This window comes from Conger conger, chromosome 2, assembly GCF_963514075.1.
Source record: "Conger conger chromosome 2, fConCon1.1, whole genome shotgun sequence".
In the NCBI taxonomy this organism is placed as follows: domain Eukaryota; kingdom Metazoa; phylum Chordata; class Actinopteri; order Anguilliformes; family Congridae; genus Conger; species Conger conger.
In genome coordinates, this window is record NC_083761.1 from 78,799,843 (window position 1) to 78,822,575 (window position 22,733).

At 39.9% G+C, this 22,733-nt stretch overlaps 1 protein-coding gene across 1 annotated transcript in view; it reads right to left on the reverse strand.

The window, feature by feature from the left end:
• The window catches only part of LOC133121354 (uncharacterized), a 343,999-nt gene that overhangs the window by 32,399 nt on the left and 288,867 nt on the right, over positions 1-22,733 (reverse strand). Inside the window, 11 exon segments of the mRNA XM_061230554.1 lie at positions 450-805; positions 2,842-3,171; positions 4,365-4,694; positions 6,873-7,202; positions 9,371-9,696; positions 11,825-12,170; positions 13,273-13,602; positions 15,775-16,100; positions 18,259-18,585; positions 20,761-21,106; positions 22,301-22,630. Of these exon segments, the coding sequence (XP_061086538.1) occupies positions 450-805; positions 2,842-3,171; positions 4,365-4,694; positions 6,873-7,202; positions 9,371-9,696; positions 11,825-12,170; positions 13,273-13,602; positions 15,775-16,100; positions 18,259-18,585; positions 20,761-21,106; positions 22,301-22,630 (3,677 nt within the window).

A 22,733-nucleotide genomic window follows, 5' to 3' on the forward strand; every position in this document is an offset into this window, starting at 1 on the left:
AGATAAAATCCCTCAAGGCGTTCCTGAGTTATCACATTCATAAGAATGACGTGCGATCACAGTGACCTTGACCTTTGATGACCAAAATCTAATCACTTCATCCCTGAGTCTGATTGGATGTTTCTGCCATATTTGAAGAAATTTCCTTTGGGCCTTCCTGAGATATCACAGAAATGGGATGGATAGACAGAAGGACAGACGGAGGACCCAAAACCAAAATGCCTTCGGCCATGCCTGTATAAAAAGGCATTATAGAAAAGGTATATTGAAGGCATAAAAAATGTATATTGGTATATTGACACATAGTGTGTCACCTTCTTATTTTCCCCCAAATGATGAGCCTTTTATCCATAAATGTGAAAAATCAATGGGAAACGTCTCATTTTAGAGCCTAAGGAACAGTAAGAGAAAGTTTGGCACCTGTACGGGAAAGTGCCACCAGAATGTGCCACCAAAACGTCAGAGATTTTCCTACCTGAGCAAACCACAGCAGCATCTTCTTGATGACGACAGTTGTGAGACCCAAACCCAGAGTGCTGGCACTCTGACAGGGAGGATTCACTTCCAGAGCAACTCACATCATCCAACCAGATGGGCCCGCTGCCCTCTCCAGAGTGGGCACTGCCTGGAGCAGCCTGAGCACTGCCACAGCCCACCTGTCTACACACCACCTCAGCATCGCTTAGGCCCCAGGAGTCATCACACACTGTTCCCCACTGGCCATCATTGTAGATCTCCACTCTTCCAGAGCACCGACCATCTCCACCCACCAATCTGACCTGGGCACTAGGAACCGGGCCACTGTCTATATGAAACACATGAAAAAAACTGTCATGAAAAGATTCACGTTCTTGGATGATTATGAAGAAGACTTTCCTTGGGGTCTTCTACATGGCACATTCATTTAAGGCATCATATTGTGTTGCATGGATGAGCCTCGCAGCCTCAGATTGAATCAGGACCGTGCACGTGCCACCACAGGGCAATAACTGCTGATTGCATCAGCCAGCTTCTGAGAGGATTCAGTGAGTTTGGGGACTCTATTCATCCCTCTCTAGTGACCGACAGTGATTGATCGGGTGCCCGTGGACTGTATGTAAAAGCAGCATACAAAAGATCTTACACCGATGGCTGAGAGCTTGGCTGTACAGTACAGTGTGAAAAAGGAGAAGCTGGTGAAACCCCATGATTTTGATTTTGTCCCTTCCCTTGTCTGTCTTCTTGGTTATTGAACTCTGCCTATTTTTTGATAATTCTTCTTATCACCCTGCATGTATCTGTCTGCCTTGATTACGACAATTGCCTGTCCTTGGATTACGTTTTGGATCTGCCCCTTGTTTATTAAAAACCTGCTATTTTTTGCGTTATCTCTGAGTCTGCGTTTGGTTCTCTCTGCCTGATTCCTGACAGAATTTATTTGAATTGCACTATTTGTTTCGGTCAAACTAACAACAAATGAAGAATGTTCAAACAAAAAGTGTTTGATACTAATTTGAAAATATAAACTAATGATAACATGACCAATCAACAAACAAAATAACCGAAGATTGTTTCCTCAGCTACTGTGGTAAGCAAAACATTATGTCAAAGTGAAGTTGACCTTTCTACCTTTTGGATATAAAATGTCATTACTTTATAATTTCATCCTATTAGACATTTGTGTGAAATGATGTCATAATTAGCATATGAACTCTTGAGTTATTGCCAGAAACGTCTTTTGTGAGGTCACAGCAACCTTGACCTTTGACCACCGAATTCGAATCAGTTCATACTTGAGTCCAAGTAGATATTTGTCCCAAATCTGAAGAAATTTCCTTTAGGTGTTCCTGAGATATCGCATTCATGTGAATGACATGAAGTTAAAGGGACCTTGACCTTTGACTGCCAAAATATACACTGTTCATCCATGAGTCCAAGTGGATGTTTCTGGCTAATTTAAATAAAATCCCTCAAGGCGTTCCTGAGTTAACACATTCATAAGAATGACGTTCGATCACAGTGACCTTGACCTTTGATGACCAAAATCTAATCACTTCATCCCTGAGTCTGAATGGACGTTTCTGCCATATTTGAAGAAATTTCCTTTGGGCCTTCCTGAGATATCACAGAAATGGGATGGATAGACAGAAGGACAGACGGAGGACCCAAAACCAAAATGCCTTCGGCCATGCCTGTATAAAAAGGCATTATAGAAAAGGTATATTGAAGGCATAAAAAATGTAAATTGGTATATTGACACATAGTATGTCACCTTCTTATTTTTCCCCAAATGATAAGCCTTTTATCCATACATGTGAAAAATCAATGGGAAACATCTCATTTTAGAGCCTAAGGAACAGTAAGTGAAAGTTTGGCACCGGTACGGTTAAGTGCCACCAGAATATTTCACAAAGAAATCTTAGAAAAAAATTAAAATCATTGTATATTTTCTTTACATTTTATATAGTTACAGAGGGTCAAAATAACACTGCAGAAAACATTTGTATGCCAAGTTAGTACAGGACTTTGCATAGCCTTATTTTTATTGCATGTTTACCATTTAATCCCACCAAATGAGAAAATTTACAAAAATCATAAAGTATCAATATGAAAAAGTGTTAACTGGTTTTTAAGAGATATCAAACATTGAATGGGGTGAAATTGACCCCAAACATAATATGAAGGTTAAAAGCGGTAAATATTTTGATGGATCTGATTCTATTTAAATCTTGGGTTGACAGGCTCCCTGTATTGTTACATTGACTCATTATGCACACGTAATGCTTGGAATTCTTTTTACAGATAGGAGTATAAATATCTCAATAATTTAGGCCAGTTATGAAAACATCAGAGATTTCCTACCTGAGCAAACCACAGCAGCATCTTCATGATGACCACAGTTGTGAGACCCAATCCCAGAGTGCTGGCACTCTGATAGGGAGGATTCACTTCCAGAACAGCTCACATCATCCAACCAGATGGACCCGCTGCCCTCTTCAGAGTGGGCATTACCTGGAGCAGAAAGAGCTGTGCCACAGCCCAGCTGTCTACACACCACCTCAGCATCGTTTAGGTCCCACGAGTCATCACACACCGTTCCCCACTGGCCACCATAGTAGATCTCCACTCTTCCAGAGCACCGATCATCTCCATTCACCAGTCTGACCTGGGCACTGGGATCCGGGTCAACGCCTATATGAAACACATTAAAAAACTGTTCTGAAAAGATTCACATTCTTGGATGATTATGAAGTAGACATTCCTTGGGGTCATCTACATGGCACATTCATTTAAGGTAGCATGTTGTGTTGCATGGATAAGCCTCACAGCCTCAGATTGAATCAGGACCATGCCCGTGCCACCATAGGGCAATAACTGCTGGTTGCATCGGCCATCTTATGTGAGGATTCATTCAGTTAGGGGACTGTATTCATCTCTCTCTAATGACCAACACTGATTGATAGGGTGCTTATGGATTGTATGTCAAAGACGCATATGAAAGATATTCAACCGATGGCTGATAGCTTGGCTGTATAGTACAGTGTGAAAAGGAGAAGCTGGTGAAACCACATGATTTTGATTTTGTCCCTTCGCTTGTCTGTCTTCTTAGTTATTGAACTCTGCCTATTTTTTGATAATTCTTCTGATCATGCTGCATGTATCTGCCTGTCTTGATTACGACAATTGCCTGTCCTTGGTTTATGTTTTGGATCTTCCCCTTGTTTATTAAAAGCCTGCTATTTTTTGCCTTTTCCCTGAGTCTGCGTTTGGTTCTCTCTGCCTGATTCCTGACAGAATTTATTTGAATTCCACCACATTTGTTTCTGCCAAACTAACAACAAATAAAGAATATTCAAACAAAAAGTGTTTGTTACTAACTCGAAAATATATACTAATGATAACATGACCAATCAACAAACAAAATAACCGAAGATTGTTTCCTCAGCTACTGTGGTAAGCAAAACATTATGTCAAAGTGAAGTTAACCTTTCTACCTTTTGGATATAAAATGTCATTACTTTATAACTTCATCCTATTAGACGTTTGTGTGAAAGGATGTCATAATTAGCATATGAACTCTTGAGTTATGGCCAGTAACGTCTTTTGTGAGGTCACAGCACAGCACAGCACAGCACAGTGTTAATTGGCTTTTAAGTGTTGTCAAACATTGAATGAGGTAAAAATGACCCCAAACATAATATGAAGGTTAAAAGCGATAAAGTTTTTGATGGATCTGTTCATATTCAAATCTTGGGTTGACAAGCACCCTGTACTGTTACATTGACTTATTATGCACACGTAATGCTTGGAATTCTTTTTACAGATAAGAGTATAAATATCTTAATAATTTAAGGCAGTTATGAAAACGTCAGAGAATTTCCTACCTAAGCAAACCACAGCAGCATCTTCTGGGTGAGTACAGTCATGTGACCCAAACCCAGGGTGCTGGCACTGTGACAGGGAGGATTCACTTCCAGAACAGCTCACATCATCCAACCAGATGGGCCCGCTGCCTTGTCCAGAGAGGGCACTGCCTGGAGCAGCCTGAGCACTGCCACAGCCCACCTGTCTACACACCACCTCAGCATCGTTTAGGTCCCAGGAGTCATCACACACTGTTCCCCACTGGCCATCATTGTAGATCTCCACTCTGCCAGAGCACTGATCATCTCCACCCACCAATCTGACCTGGGCACTAGGAACCGGGCCACTGTCTATATGAAACACATAACAAAAACTGTCACGAAAAGATTCACATTCTTGGATGATTATAAAGAAGACTTTCCTCGTGGTCTTCTGCATGGCACATTCATTTAAGGCAGCATATTGTGTTGCATGGATGAGCCTCGCAGCCTCAGATTGAATCAGGACCGTGCATGTGCCACCACAGGGCAATAACTGCTGATTGCATCAGCCAGCTTATGAGAGGATTCAGTGAGTTCGGGGACTCTATTCATCCCTCTCTAGTGACCGACAGTGATTGATCGGGTGCGCATGGACTGTATGTCAAAGCAGCCTACGAAAGATCTTCCACCGATGGCTGAGAGCTTGGCTGTACAGTACAGTGTGAAAGGAGAAGCTGGTGAAACCACATTATTTTGATTTTGTCCCTTCGCTTGACTGTCTTCTTGGTTATTGAACTCTGCCAATTTTTTGATAATTCTTCTGATCATGCTGCATGTATCTGCCTGTCTTGATTACGACAATTGCCTGTCCTTGGTTTATGTTTTGGATCTTCCCCTTGTTTATTAAAAGCCTGCTATTTTTTGCCTTTTACCTGAGTCTGCGTTTGGTTCTCTCAGCCTGATTCCTGACAGAATTTATTTGAATTCCACCACATTTGTTTCTGTCAAACTAACAACAAATGAAGAATATTCAAACAAAAAGTGTTTGATACTAATTTGAAAATATAAACTAATGATAACATGACCAATCAACAAACAAAATAACCCAAGATTGTTTCCTCAGCTACTGTGGTAAGCAAAACATTATGTCAAAGTGAATTTGACCTTTCTACCTTTTGGATATAAAATGACATTACTTTATAACTTCATCCTATTAGACATTTGTGTGAAATGATGTCATAATTCGCATATGAACTACTCTTGAGTTATGGCCAGAAACGTCTTTTGTGAGGTCACAGCAACCTTGACCTTTGACCACCGAATTCAAATCAGTTCATACTTGAGTCCAAGTGGATATTTGTGCCAAATCTGAAAAAATTTCCTTTTAGGTGTTCCTGTGGTATCGCATTCATGTGAATGACAGGAAGTCAAGGGGACCTTGACCTTTAACTACCAAAATATACACTGTTCATGCATGAGTCCAATTGGATGTTTCTGGCTAATTTAAAGTATATCCCTCAAGGCATTCCTGAGTTATCAAATTCATAAGAAGGACATGAGGTCACAGTGACCTTGACCTTTGACGACCAAAATCTAATCACTTCATCCCTGAGTCTGATTGGACGTTTCTGCCAAATTTGAAGAAATTTCCCTTGGGCCTTCCTGAGATATCACAGGAATGGGGTGGATAGACAGAAGGACAGACTGACAACCCAAAACCGAAATGCCTTCGGCCCTGCCTTCATAAAAAGGCATAAAAAGGTATATTAATTGGGAGATATGATACATTGTATTTGTAATCATCTTGCGCATAGAGTATGAGGTCAAGCTTTATTTTACTCCCATATTCTGTTAAGATTTCATGACTGGTTTTATGTTCACTGTCAAATTGAGCCCAACAGTTGAAATAAACACAAAAACATTGTAATAGAAACATTTTGACACATAGTGTGCCACCTTTTTATTTTCTCCCAAATTATAAGCCTTATGTCCATAGATATGAAAAACCAATGGGAAACATCTCATTTTAGAGCCGAAGGAACAGAACGTGAAAGTTGAGCACCTGTACGGTTAAGTGCCACCAGAATCATTCACAACGAAATCTGAGAAAAAATGTTAAATCATCAAATATACTTTTTTACATTTTAAACAGTTACAGAGGGTCAAAAAAACACTGCAGAAAACATCTGTATGCCAAGTTAGTACAGGACTTTGCATAGCATTATGTTTATTGCATGTTTACCATTTAATCCCACCAAATGAGAAAATTTACAAAAATCATAAAGTATCAATATGAAAAAGTGTTAACTGGTTTTTAAGAGATATCAAACATTGAATGGGGTCAAATTGACCCCAAACATAATATGAAGGTTAAAAGCGGTAAATATTTTGATGGATCTGATTCTATTTAAATCCTGCGTTGACAGGCTCCCTGTATTGTTACATTGACTCATTATGCACACGTAATGCTTGGAATTCTTTTTACAGATAGGAGTATAAATATCTCAATAATGTAGGCCAGTTATGAAAACATCAGAGATTTCCTACCTGAGCAAACCACAGCAGCATCTTCATGATGACCACAGTTGTGAGACCCAATCCCAGAGTGCTGGCACTCTGACAGGGAGGATTCACTTCCAGAACAGCTCACATCATCCAACCAGATGGACCCGCTGCCCTCTTCAGAGTGGGCATTACCTGGAGCAGAAAGAGCTGTGCCACAGCCCAGCTGTCTACACACCACCTCAGCATCGTTTAGGTCCCACGAGTCATCACACACCGTTCCCCACTGGCCACCATAGTAGATCTCCACTCTTCCAGAGCACCGATCATCTCCATTCACCAGTCTCACCTGGGCACTGGGATCCGGGTCACCGCCTATATGAAACACATTAAAAAACTGTTCTGAAAAGATTCACATTCTTGGATGATTATGAAGTAGACATTCCTTGGGGTCTTCTACATGGCACATTCATTTAAGGTAGCATGTTGTGTTGCATGGATAAGCCTTACAGCCTCAGATTGAATCAGGACCATGCCCGTGCCACCATAGGGCAATAACTGCTGGTTGCATCGGCCATCTTATGTGAGGATTCATTCAGTTAGGGGACTGTATTCATCTCTCTCATGACCAACACTGATTGATAGGGGGCTTATGGATTGTATGTCAAAGACGCATATGAAAGATATTCAACCGATGGCTGAGAGCTTGGCTGTACAGTACAGTGTGAAAAGGAGAAGCAGGTGAAACCACATGATTTTGATTTTGTACCTTCGCTTGTCTGTCTTCTTAGTTATTGAACTCTGCCTATTTTTTGATAATTCTTCTGATCATGCTGCATGTATCTGCCTGTCTTGATTACGACAATTGCCTGTCCTTGGTTTATGTTTTGGATCTTCCCCTTGTTTATTAAAAGCCTGCTATTTTTTGCCTTTTCCCTGAGTCTGCGTTTGGTTCTCTCTGCCTGATTCCTGACAGTATTTATTTGAATTCCACCACATTTGTTTCTGTCAAACTAACAACAAATAAAGAATATTCAAACAAAAAGTGTTTGTTACTAACTCGAAAATATAAACTAATGATAACATGACCAATCAACAAACAAAATAACCGAAGATTGTTTCCTCAGCTACTGTGGTAAGCAAAACATTATGTCAAAGTGAAGTTGACCTTTCTACCTTTTGGATATAAAATGTCATTACTTTATAACTTCATCCTATTAGACGTTTGTGTGAAATGATGTCATAATTAGCATATGAACTCTTGAGTTATGGCCAGAAACGTCTTTTGTGAGGTCACAGCAACCTTGACCTTTGACCACCGAATTCAAATCAGTTCAAACTTGAGTCCAAGTGGATATTTGTGCCAAATCTGAAGAAATGTTTTTTAGGTGTTCCTGAGATATCGCATTCATGTGAATGACAGGAAGTCAAAGGGACCTTGACCTTTGACTACCTAAATCTTGAGTGTTCATCCATGAGTCCAATTGGATGTTTCTGGCTAATTTAAAGAGAATCCCTCAAGGCGTTCCTGAGTTATCAAATTCATAAGAATGAGGTGAGATCACAGTGACCTTGACCTTTGACGACCAAAATCTAATCACTTCATCCCTGAGTCTTATTGGACGTTTCTGCCAAATTTGAAGAAATTTCCTTTGGGCCTTCCTGAGATATTACAGGAATGGGATGGATAGACAGAAGGACAGGCGAACAACCCAAAATCAAAATGCCTTCTGCCCTGCCTTCATAAAAAGGCATAAAAAGGTATATTAATTGGGAGATATGATACATTTTATTTGCAATCTTCTTGCGCATAGAGGATGAGATCAAGCTTTATTTAACTCCTATATTATGTTTAGATTTCATGACCGGTTTTATGTTCACAGTCAAATTGAGCCCAACAGTTGAAATAAACACAAAAATATTGTAATAGAAACATTTTGACACAGTGTGCCACCTTCTTATTTTCTCCCAAATTATAAGCCTTTTATCCATAAATATGAAAAATCAATGGGAAACATCTCATTTTAGAGCCTAAGGAACAGGACGTGAAAGTTTGGCACCTGTACGGGAAAGTGCCACCAGAATCATTCACAAAGAAATCTGAGAAGAAAATTAAAATCATTGTATATATATTTTTGATTTTATACAGTTACAGAGGGTCAAAATAACACCACAGAAAACATTTGTATGCCAAGTTAGTACATAACTTTGCATAGCATTATGTTTTTTGCATGTTTACGATTTAATCTCACCAAATTAGAAAATGTTATAATCATACAGTATCAACAAGAAAAAGTGTTAATTGGCTTTTAAGTGTTTTCAAACTTTGAATGAGGTAAAAATGACCCCAAACATAATATGAAGGTTAAAAGCGATAACGTTTTTGATGGATCTGGTCATATTCAAATCTTGGGTTGACAAGCACCCTGTACTGTTACATTTACTTATTATGCACACGTAATGCTTGGAATTCTTTTTACAGATAAGAGTATAAATATCTTAATAATTTAAGGCAGTTATGAAAACGTCAGAGAATGTCCTACCTAAGCAAACCACAGCAGCATCTTCTGGGTGAGTACAGTCATGTGACCCAAACCCAGGGTGTTGGCACTCTGACAGGGAGGATTCACTTCCAGAACAACTCACATCATCCAACCAGATGGGCCCGCTGCCCTCTCCAGAGTGGGCACTGCCTGGAGCATCCTGAGCACTGCCACAGCCCACCTGTCTACACACCACCTCAGCATCGCTTAGGTCCCAGGAGTCATCACACACTGTTCCCCACTGGCCATCATTGTAGATCTCCACTCTGCCAGAGCACTGATCATCTCCACCCACCAATCTGACCTGGGCACTAGGAACCGGGCCACTGTCTATATGAAACACATAACAAAAACTGTCACGAAAAGATTCACATTCTTGGATGATTATAAAGAAGACTCTCCTTGGGGTCTTCTACATGGCACATTCATTTAAGGCAGCATATTGTGTTGCATGGATGAGCCTCGCAGCCTCAGATTGAATCAGGACCGTGCACGTGCCACCACAGGGCAATAACTGCTGATTGCATCAGCCAGCTAATAAGAGGATTCAGTGAGTTCGGGGACTCTATTCATCCCTCTCTAGTGACCGACAGTGATTGATCGGGTGCCCATGGACTGTATGTCAAAGCAGCATACGAAAGATCTTCCACCGATGGCTGAGAGCTTGGCTGTACAGTGCAGTGTGAAAAAAAGAAGCTGGTGAAACCACATTATTTTGATTTTGTCCCTTCGCTTGTCTGTCTTCTTTGTTATTGAACTCTGCCTATTTTTTGATAATTCTTCTTATCACCCTGAACGTATCTGTCTGCCTTGATAACAACAATTGCCTGTCCTTGGATTACGTTTTGGATCTGCCCCTTGTTTATTAAAAACCTGCTATTTTTTGCGTTATCCCTGAGTCTGCGTTTGGTTCTCTCTGCCTGATTCCTGACAGAATTTATTTGAATTCCACCATATTTGTTTCTGTCAAACTAACAACAGATGAAGAATATTCAAACAAAAAGTGTTTGATACTAATTTGAAAATATAAACTAATGATAACATGACCAATCAACAAACAAAATAACCCAAGATCGTTTCCTCAGCTACTGTGGTAAGCAAAACATTATGTCAAAGTGAAGTTGACCTTTCTACCTTTTGGATATAAAATAACATTACTTTATAACTTCATCCTATTAGACATTTGTGTGAAATGATGTCATAATTAGCATATGAACTCTTGAGTTATGGCCAGAAACGTCTTTTGTGAGGTCACAGCAACCTTGACCTTTTCCCATCATAGTCAAATCAGTTCATACTTGAGTCCAAGTGGATATTTGTGCCAAATCTGAAGAAATTTCCTTTTAGGTGTTCCTGAGGTATCGCATTCATGTGAATGACAGGAAGTCAAAGGGACCTTAACCTTTGACTACCTAAATCTTGAGTGTTCATCCATGAGTCCAAGTGGATGTTTCTGGCTAATTTAGATAAAATCCCTCAAGGCGTTCCTGAGTTATCAAATTCATAAGAATGACGTGCGATCACAGTGACCTTGACCTTTGATGACCAAAATCGAATCACTTCATCCCTGAGTCTGATTGGACGCCTTCCTGAGATATCACAGGAATGGGGTGGATAGACAGAAGGACAGACTGAAAACCCAAAACCAAAATGCCTTCGGCCCTGCCTTCATAAAAAGGCATAAAAAGGTATATTAATTGGGAGATATGATACATTGTATTTGTAATCATCTTGCGCATAGAGTATGAGGTCAAGCTTTATTTAACTCCCATATTATGTTAAGATTTCATGACCGGTTTTATGTTCACTGTCAAATTGAGCCCAACAGTTGAAATAAACACAAAAATATTATAATAGAAACATTTTGAAACATTGTGTGCCACCTTTTTATTTTCTCCCAAATTATAAGCCTTATATCGATAGATATGAAAAATCAATGGGAAACATCTCATTTTAGAGCCGAAGGAACAGAACGTGAAAGTTGAGCACCTGTACGGTTAAGTGCCACCAGAATCATTCACAACGAAATTTGAGAAAAAATGTTAAATCATCATATATACTTTTTTACATTTTAAACAGTTACAGAGGGTCAAAAAAACACTGCAGAAAACATCTGTATGCCAAGTTAGTACAGGACTTTGCATAGCATTATGTTTATTGCATGTTTACCATTTAATCCCACCAAATGAGAAAATTTACAAAAATCATAAATTATCAATATGAAAAAGTGTTAACTGGTTTTTAAGAGATATCAAACATTGAATGGGGTCAAATTGACCCCAAACATAATATGAAGGTTAAAAGCGGTAAATATTTTGATGGATCTGATTCTAAATCTTGGGTTGACAGGCTCCCTGTATTGTTACATTGACTCATTATGCACACGTAATGCTTGGAATTCTTTTTACAGATAGGAGTATAAATATCTCAATAATTTAAGCCAGTTATGAAAACGTCAGAGATTTCCTACCTGAGCAGACCACAGCAGCATCTTCATGATGACCACAGTTGTGAGACCCAATCCCAGAGTGCTGGCACTCTGACAGGGAGGATTCACTTCCAGAACAGCTCACATCATCCAACCAGATGGACCCGCTGCCCTCTTCAGAGTGGGCATTACCTGGAGCAGAAAGAGCTGTGCCACAGCCCAGCTGTCTACACACCACCTCAGCATCGTTTAGGTCCCACGAGTCATCACACACCGTTCCCCACTGGCCACCATAGTAGATCTCCACTCTTCCAGAGCACCGATCATCTCCATTCACCAGTCTGACCTGGGCACTGGGATCCGGGTCAACGCCTATATGAAACACATTAAAAAACTGTTCTGAAAAGATTCACATTCTTGGATGATTATGAAGTAGACATTCCTTGGGGTCTTCTACATGGCACATTCATTGGCATCGGCCATCTTATGTGAGGATTCATTCAGTTAGGGGACTGTATTCATCTCTCTCTAATGACCAACACTGATTGATAGGGTGCTTATGGATTGTATGTCAAAGACGCATATGAAAGATATTCAACCGATGGCTGAGAGCTTGGCTGTACAGTACAGCGTGAAAAAGGAGAAGCTGGTGAAACCACATGATTTTGATTTTGTCCCTTCGCTTGTCTGTCTTCTTAGTTATTGAACTCTGCCTATTTTTTGATAATTCTTCTGATCATGCTGCATGTATCTGCCTGTCTTGATTACGACAATTGCCTGTCCTTGGTTTATGTTTTGGATCTTCCCTTTGTTTATTAAAAGCCTGCTATTTTTTGCCTTTTCCCTGAGTCTGCGTTTGGTTCTCTCTGCCTGATTCCTGACAGAATTTATTTGAATTCCACCACATTTGTTTCTGCCAAACTAACAACAAATAAAGAATATTCAAACAAAAAGTGTTTGTTACTAACTCGAAAATATATACTAATGATAACATGACCAATCAACAAACAAAATAACCGAAGATTGTTTCCTCAGCTACTGTGGTAAGCAAAACATTATGTCAAAGTGAAGTTAACCTTTCTACCTTTTGGATATAAAATGTCATTACTTTATAACTTCATCCTATTAGACGTTTGTGTGAAATGATGTCATAATTAGCATATGAACTCTTGAGTTATGGCCAGTAACGTCTTTTGTGAGGTCACAGCACAGCACAGCACAGCACAGTGTTAATTGGCTTTTAAGTGTTGTCAAACATTGAATGAGATAAAAATGACCCCAAACATAATATGAAGGTTAAAAGCGATAAAGTTTTTGATGGATCTGTTCATATTCAAATCTTGGGTTGACAAGCACCCTGTACTTTTACATTGACTTATTATGCACACGTAATGCTTGGAATTATTTTTACAGATAAGAGTATTAATATCTTAATAATTTAAGGCAGTTATGAAAACGTCAGAGAATTTCCTACCTAAGCAAACCACAGCAGCATCTTCTGGGTGAGTACAGTCATGTGACCCAAACCCAGGGTGCTGGCACTGTGACAGGGAGGATTCACTTCCAGAACAGCTCACATCATCCAACCAGATGGGCCCGCTGCCCTCTCCAGAGTGGGCACTGCCTGGAGCATCCTGAGCACTGCCACAGCCCACCTGTCTACACACCACCTCAGCATCGCTTAGGTCCCAGAAGTCATCACACACTGTTCCCCACTGGCCATCATTGTAGATCTCCACTCTGCCAGAGCACTGATCATCTCCACCCACCAATCTGACCTGGGCACTAGGAACCGGGCCACTGTCTATATGAAACACATAACAAAAACTGTCACGAAAAGATTCACATTCTTGGATGATTATAAAGAAGACTTTCCTTGTGGTCTTCTGCATGGCACATTCATTTAAGGCAGCATATTGTGTTGCATGGATGAGCCTCGCAGCCTCAGATTGAATCAGGACCGTGCACGTGCCACCACAGTGCAATAACTGCTGATTGCATCAGCCAGCTTATGAGAGGATTCAGTGAGTTCGGGGACTCTATTCATCCCTCTCTAGTGACCGACAGTGATTGATCGGCTGCGCATGGACTGTATGTCAAAGCAGCATACGAAAGATCTTCCACCGATGGCTGAGAGCTTGGCTGTACAGTACAGTGTGAAAGGAGAAGCTGGTGAAACCACATTATTTTGATTTTGTCCCTTCGCTTGACTGTCTTCTTGGTTATTGAACTCTGCCTATTTTTTGATAATTCTTCTGATCATGCTGCATGTATCTGCCTGTCTTGATTACGACAATTGCCTGTCCTTGGTTTATGTTTTGGATCTTCCCCTTGTTTATTAAAAGCCTGCTATTTTTTGCCTTTTACCTGAGTCTGCGTTTGGTTCTCTCTTCCTGATTCCTGACACAATTTATTTGAATTCCACCACATTTGTTTCTGTCAAACTAACAACAAATGAAGAATATTCAAACAAAAAGTGTTTGATACTAATTTGAAAATATAAACTAATGATAACATGACCAATCAACAAACAAAATAACCGAAGATTGTTTCCTCAGCTACTGTGGTAAGCAAAACATTATGTCAAAGTGAATTTGACCTTTCTACCTTTTGGATATAAAATGACATTACTTTATAACTTCATCCTATTAGACATTTGTGTGAAATGATGTCATAATTAGCATATGAACTCTTGAGTTATGGCCAGAAACATCTTTTGTGAGGTCACAGCAACCTTGACCTTTGACCACCGAATTCGAATCAGTTCATACTTGAGTCCAAGTGGATATTTGTGCCAAATCTGAAAAAATTTCCTTTTAGGTGTTCCTGTGGTATCGCATTCATGTGAATGACAGGAAGTCAAGGGGACCTTGACCTTTAACTACCAAAATATACACTGTTCATGCATGAGTCCAATTGGATGTTTCTGGCTAATTTAAAGTATATCCCTCAAGGCATTCCTGAGTTATCAAATTCATAAGAAGGACATGAGGTCACATTGACCTTGACCTTTGATGACCAAAATCTAATCACTTCATCCCTGAGTCTGATTGGACGTTTCTGCCAAATTTGAAGAAATTTCCCTTGGGCCTTCCTGAGATATCACAGGAATGGGGTGGATAGACAGAAGGACAGACTGACAACCCAAAACCAAAATGCCTTCGGCCCTGCCTTCATAAAAAGGCATAAAAAGGTATATTAATTGGGAGATATGATACATTGTATTTGTAATCATCTTGCGCATAGAGTATGAGGTCAAGCTTTATTTTACTCTCATATTCTGTTAAGATTTCATGACTGGTTTTATGTTCACTGTCAAATTGAGCCCAACAGTTGAAATAAACACAAAAACATTGTAATAGAAACATTTTGACACATAGTGTGCCACCTTTTTATTTTCTCCCAAATTATAAGCCTTATGTCCATAGATATGAAAAATCAATGGGAAACATCTAATTTTAGAGCCGAAGGAACAGAACGTGAAAGTTGAGCACCTGTACGGTTAAGTGCCACCAGAATCATTCACAACGAAATCTGAGAAAAAATGTTAAATCATCAAATATACTTTTTTACATTTTAAACAGTTACAGAGGGTCAAAAAAACACTGCAGAAAACATCTGTATGCCAAGTTAGTACAGGACTTTGCATAGCATTATGTTTATTGCATGTTTACCATTTAATCCCACCAAATGAGAAAATTTACAAAAATCATAAAGTATCAATATGAAAAAGTGTTAACTGGTTTTTAAGAGATATCAAACATTGAATGGGGTCAAATTGACCCCAAACATAATATGAAGGTTAAAAGCGGTAAATATTTTGATGGATCTGATTCTAAATCTTGGGTTGACAGGCTCCCTGTATTTTTACATTGACTCATTATGCACACGTAATGCTTGGAATTCTTTTTACAGATAGGAGTATAAATATCTCAATAATTTAAGGCAGTTATGAAAACGTCAGAGAATTTCCTACCTAAGCAAACCACAGCAGCATCTTCTGGGTGAGTACAGTCATGTGACCCAAACCCAGGGTGCTGGCACTGTGACAGGGAGGATTCACTTCCAGAACAGCTCACATCATCCAACCAGATGGGCCCGCTGCCCTCTCCAGAGTGGGCACTGCCTGGAGCATCCTGAGCACTGCCACAGCCCACCTGTCTACACACCACCTCAGCATCGCTTAGGTCCCAGAAGTCATCACACACTGTTCCCCACTGGCCATCATTGTAGATCTCCACTCTGCCAGAGCACTGATCATCTCCACCCACCAATCTGACCTGGGCACTAGGAACCGGGCCACTGTCTATATGAAACACATAACAAAAACTGTCACGAAAAGATTCACATTCTTGGATGATTATAAAGAAGACTTTCCTTGTGGTCTTCTGCATGGCACATTCATTTAAGGCAGCATATTGTGTTGCATGGATGAGCCTCGCAGCCTCAGATTGAATCAGGACCGTGCACGTGCCACCACAGTGCAATAACTGCTGATTGCATCAGCCAGCTTATGAGAGGATTCAGTGAGTTCGGGGACTCTATTCATCCCTCTCTAGTGACCGACAGTGATTGATCGGGTGCGCATGGACTGTATGTCAAAGCAGCATACGAAAGATCTTCCACCGATGGCTGAGAGCTTGGCTGTACAGTACAGTGTGAAAGGAGAAGCTGGTGAAACCACATTATTTTGATTTTGTCCCTTCGCTTGACTGTCTTCTTGGTTATTGAACTCTGCCTATTTTTTGATAATTCTTCTGATCATGCTGCATGTATCTGCCTGTCTTGATTACGACAATTGCCTGTCCTTGGTTTATGTTTTGGATCTTCCCCTTGTTTATTAAAAGCCTGCTATTTTTTGCCTTTTACCTGAGTCTGCGTTTGGTTCTCTCTTCCTGATTCCTGACACAATTTATTTGAATTCCACCACATTTGTTTCTGTCAAACTAACAACAAATGAAGAATATTCAAACAAAAAGTGTTTGATACTAATTTGAAAATATAAACTAATGATAACATGACCAATCAACAAACAAAATAACCGAAGATTGTTTCCTCAGCTACTGTGGTAAGCAAAACATTATGTCAAAGTGAATTTGACCTTTCTACCTTTTGGATATAAAATGACATTACTTTATAACTTCATCCTATTAGACATTTGTGTGAAATGATGTCATAATTAGCATATGAACTCTTGAGTTATGGCCAGAAACATCTTTTGTGAGGTCACAGCAACCTTGACCTTTGACCACCGAATTCGAATCAGTTCATACTTGAGTCCAAGTGGATATTTGTGCCAAATCTGAAAAAATTTCCTTTTAGGTGTTCCTGTGGTATCGCATTCATGTGAATGACAGGAAGTCAAGGGGACCTTGACCTTTAACTACCAAAATATACACTGTTCATGCATGAGTCCAATTGGATGTTTCTGGCTAATTTAAAGTATATTCCTCAAGGCATTCCTGAGTTATCAAATTCATAAGAAGGACATGAGGTCACATTGACCTTGACCTTTGATGACCAAAATCTAATCACTTCATCCCTGAGTCTGATTGGACGTTTCTGCCAAATTTGAAGAAATTTCCCTTGGGCCTTCCTGAGATATCACAGGAATGGGGTGGATAGACAGAAGGACAGACTGACAACCCAAAACCAAAATGCCTTCGGCCCTGCCTTCATAAAAAGGCATAAAAAGGTATATTAATTGGGAGATATGATACATTGTATTTGTAATCATCTTGCGCATAGAGTATGAGGTCACGCTTTATTTTACTCTCATATTATGTTAAGATTTCATGACTGGTTTTATGTTCACTGTCAAATTGAGCCCAACAGTTGAAATAAACACAAAAACATTGTAATAGAAACATTTTGACACATAGTGTGCCACCTTTTTATTTTCTCCCAAATTATAAGCCTTATGTCCATAGATATGAAAAATCAATGGGAAACATCTAATTTTAGAGCCGAAGGAACAGAACGTGAAAGTTGAGCACCTGTACGGTTAAGTGCCACCAGAATCATTCACAACGAAATCTGAGAAAAAATGTTAAATCATCAAATATACTTTTTTACATTTTAAACAGTTACAGAGGGTCAAAAAAACACTGCAGAAAACATCTGTATGCCAAGTTAGTACAGGATTTGCATAGCATTATGTTTATTGCATGTTTACCATTTAATCCCACCAAATGAGAAAATTTACAAAAATCATAAAGTATCAATATGAAAAAGTGTTAACTGGTTTTTAAGAGATATCAAACATTGAATGGGGTCAAATTGACCCCAAACATAATATGAAGGTTAAAAGCGGTAAATATTTTGATGGATCTGATTCTAAATCTTGGGTTGACAGGCTCCCTGTATTGTTACATTGACTCATTATGCACACGTAATGCTTGGAATTCTTTTTACAGATAGGAGTATAAATATCTCAATAATTTAAGGCAGTTATGAAAACGTCAGAGATTTCCTACCTGAGCAGACCACAGCAGCATCTTCATGATGACCACAGTTGTGAGACCCAATCCCAGAGTGCTGGCACTCTGACAGGGAGGATTCACTTCCAGAACAGCTCACATCATCCAACCAGATGGGCCCGCTGCCCTCTCCAGAGTGGGCACTGCCTGGAGCATCCTGAGCACTGCCACAGCCCACCTGTCTACACACCACCTCAGCATCGCTTAGGTCCCAGGAGTCATCACACACTGTTCCCCACTGGCCATCATTGTAGATCTCCACTCTGCCAGAGCACTGATCATCTCCACCCACCAATCTGACCTGGGCACTAGGAACCGGGCCACTGTCTATATGAAACACATAACAAAAACTGTCACGAAAAGATTCACATTCTTGGATGATTATAAAGAAGACTCTCCTTGGGGTCTTCTACATGGCACATTCATTTAAGGCAGCATATTGTGTTGCATGGATGAGCCTCGCAGCCTCAGATTGAATCAGGACCGTGCACGTGCCACCACAGGGCAATAACTGCTGATTGCATCAGCCAGCTAATAAGAGGATTCAGTGAGTTCGGGGACTCTATTCATCCCTCTCTAGTGACCGACAGTGATTGATTGGGTGCCCATGGACTGTATGTCAAAGCAGCATACGAAAGATCTTCCACCGATGGCTGAGAGCTTGGCTGTACAGTGCAGTGTGAAAAAAAGAAGCTGGTGAAACCACATTATTTTGATTTTGTCCCTTCGCTTGTCTGTCTTCTTTGTTATTGAACTCTGCCTATTTTTTGATAATTCTTCTTATCACCCTGAACGTATCTGTCTGCCTTGATAACAACAATTGCCTGTCCTTGGATTACGTTTTGGATCTGCCCCTTGTTTATTAAAAACCTGCTATTTTTTGCGTTATCCCTGAGTCTGCGTTTGGTTCTCTCTGCCTGATTCCTGACAGAATTTATTTGAATTCCACCATATTTGTTTCTGTCAAACTAACAACAGATGAAGAATATTCAAACAAAAAGTGTTTGATACTAATTTGAAAATATAAACTAATGAATACATGACCAATCAACAAACAAAATAACCCAAGATCGTTTCCTCAGCTACTGTGGTAAGCAAAACATTATGTCAAAGTGAAGTTGACCTTTCTACCTTTTGGATATAAAATAACATTACTTTATAACTTCATCCTATTAGACATTTGTGTGAAATTATGTCATAATTAGCATATGAACTCTTGAGTTATGGCCAGAAACGTCTTTTGTGAGGTCACAGCAACCTTGACCTTTTCCCATCATAGTCAAATCAGTTCATACTTGAGTCCAAGTGGATATTTGTGCCAAATCTGAAGAAATTTCCTTTTAGGTGTTCCTGAGGTATCGCATTCATGTGAATGACAGGAAGTCAAAGGGACCTTAACCTTTGACTACCTAAATCTTGAGTGTTCATCCATGAGTCCAAGTGGATGTTTCTGGCTAATTTAGATAAAATCCCTCAAGGCGTTCCTGAGTTATCAAATTCATAAGAATGACGTGCGAACACAGTGACCTTGACCTTTGATGACCAAAATCGAATCACTTCATCCCTGAGTCTGATTGGACGTTTCTGCCAAATTTGAAGAAATTTCCCTTGGGCCTTCCTGAGATATCACAGGAATGGGGTGGATAGACAGAAGGACAGACTGACAACCCAAAACCAAAATGCCTTCGGCCCTGCCTTCATAAAAAGGCATAAAAAGGTATATTAATTGGGAGATATGATACATTGTATTTGTAATCATCTTGCGCATAGAGTATGAGGTCAAGCTTTATTTAACTCCCATATTGTGTTAAGATTTCATGACCGGTTTTATGTTCACTGTCAAATTGAGCCCAACAGTTGAAATAAACACAAAAATATTATAATAGAAACATTTTGAAACATAGTGTGCCACCTTTTTATTTTCTCCCAAATTATGAGCCTTATATCGATAGATATGAAAAATCAATGGGAAACATCTCATTTTAGAGCCGAAGGAACAGAACGTGAAAGTTGAGCACCTGTACGGTTAAGTGCCACCAGAATCATTCACAACGAAATTTGAGAAAAAATGTTAAATCATCATATATACTTTTTTACATTTTAAACAGTTACAGAGGGTCAAAAAAACACTGCAGAAAACATCTGTATGCCAAGTTAGTACAGGACTTTGCATAGCATTATGTTTATTGCATGTTTACCATTTAATCCCACCAAATGAGAAAATTTACAAAAATCATAAATTATCAATATGAAAAAGTGTTAACTGGTTTTTAAGAGATATGAAACATTGAATGGGGTCAAATTGACCCCAAACATAATATGAAGGTTAAAAGCGGTAAATATTTTGATGGATCTGATTCTAAATCTTGGGTTGACAGGCTCCCAGTATTGTTACATTGACTCATTATGCACACGTAATGCTTGGAATTCTTTTTACAGATAGGAGTATAAATATCTCAATAATTTAAGCCAGTTATGAAAACGTCAGAGATTTCCTACCTGAGCAAACCACAGCAGCATCTTCATGATGACCACAGTTGTGAGACCCAATCCCAGAGTGCTGGCACTCTGACAGGGAGGATTCACTTCCAGAACAGCTCACATCATCCAACCAGATGGACCCGCTGCCCTCTTCAGAGTGGGCATTACCTGGAGCAGAAAGAGCTGTGCCACAGCCCAGCTGTCTACACACCACCTCAGCATCGTTTAGGTCCCACGAGTCATCACACACCGTTCCCCACTGGCCACCATAGTAGATCTCCACTCTTCCAGAGCACCGATCATCTCCATTCACCAGTCTGACCTGGGCACTGGGATCCGGGTCAACGCCTATATGAAACACATTAAAAAACTGTTCTGAAAAGATTCACATTCTTGGATGATTATGAAGTAGACATTCCTTGGGGTCTTCTACATGGCACATTCATTTAAGGTAGCATGTTGTGTTGCATGGATAAGCCTCACAGCCTCAGATTGAATCAGGACCATGCCCGTGCCACCATAGGGCAATAACTGCTGGTTGCATCGGCCATCTTATGTGAGGATTCATTCAGTTAGGGGACTGTATTCATCTCTCTCTAATGACCAACACTGATTGATAGGGTGCTTATGGATTGTATGTCAAAGACGCATATGAAAGATATTCAACCGATGGCTGAGAGCTTGGCTGTACAGTACAGCGTGAAAAAGGAGAAGCTGGTGAAACCACATGATTTTGATTTTGTCCCTTCGCTTGTCTGTCTTCTTAGTTATTGAACTCTGCCTATTTTTTGATAATTCTTCTGATCATGCTGCATGTATCTGCCTGTCTTGATTACGACAATTGCCTGTCCTTGGTTTATGTTTTGGATCTTCCCCTTGTTTATTAAAAGCCTGCTATTTTTTGCCTTTTCCCTGAGTCTGCGTTTGGTTCTCTCTGCCTGATTCCTGACAGAATTTATTTGAATTCCACCACATTTGTTTCTGCCAAACTAACAACAAATAAAGAATATTCAAACAAAAAGTGTTTGTTACTAACTCGAAAATATATACTAATGATAACATGACCAATCAACAAACAAAATAACCGAAGATTGTTTCCTCAGCTACTGTGGTAAGCAAAACATTATGTCAAAGTGAAGTTAACCTTTCTACCTTTTGGATATAAAATGTCATTACTTTATAACTTCATCCTATTAGACGTTTGTGTGAAATGATGTCATAATTAGCATATGAACTCTTGAGTTATGGCCAGTAACGTCTTTTGTGAGGTCACAGCACAGCACAGCACAGCACAGTGTTAATTGGCTTTTAAGTGTTGTCAAACATTGAATGAGGTAAAAATGACCCCAAACATAATATGAAGGTTAAAAGCGATAAAGTTTTTGATGGATCTGTTCATATTCAAATCTTGGGTTGACAAGCACCCTGTACTTTTACATTGACTCATTATGCACACGTAATGCTTGGAATTCTTTTTACAGATAGGAGTATAAATATCTCAATAATTTAAGGCAGTTATGAAAACGTCAGAGAATTTCCTACCTAAGCAAACCACAGCAGCATCTTCTGGGTGAGTACAGTCATGTGACCCAAACCCAGGGTGCTGGCACTGTGACAGGGAGGATTCACTTCCAGAACAGCTCACATCATCCAACCAGATGGGCCCGCTGCCCTCTCCAGAGTGGGCACTGCCTGGAGCATCCTGAGCACTGCCACAGCCCACCTGTCTACACACCACCTCAGCATCGCTTAGGTCCCAGAAGTCATCACACACTGTTCCCCACTGGCCATCATTGTAGATCTCCACTCTGCCAGAGCACTGATCATCTCCACCCACCAATCTGACCTGGGCACTAGGAACCGGGCCACTGTCTATATGAAACACATAACAAAAACTGTCACGAAAAGATTCACATTCTTGGATGATTATAAAGAAGACTTTCCTTGTGGTCTTCTGCATGGCACATTCATTTAA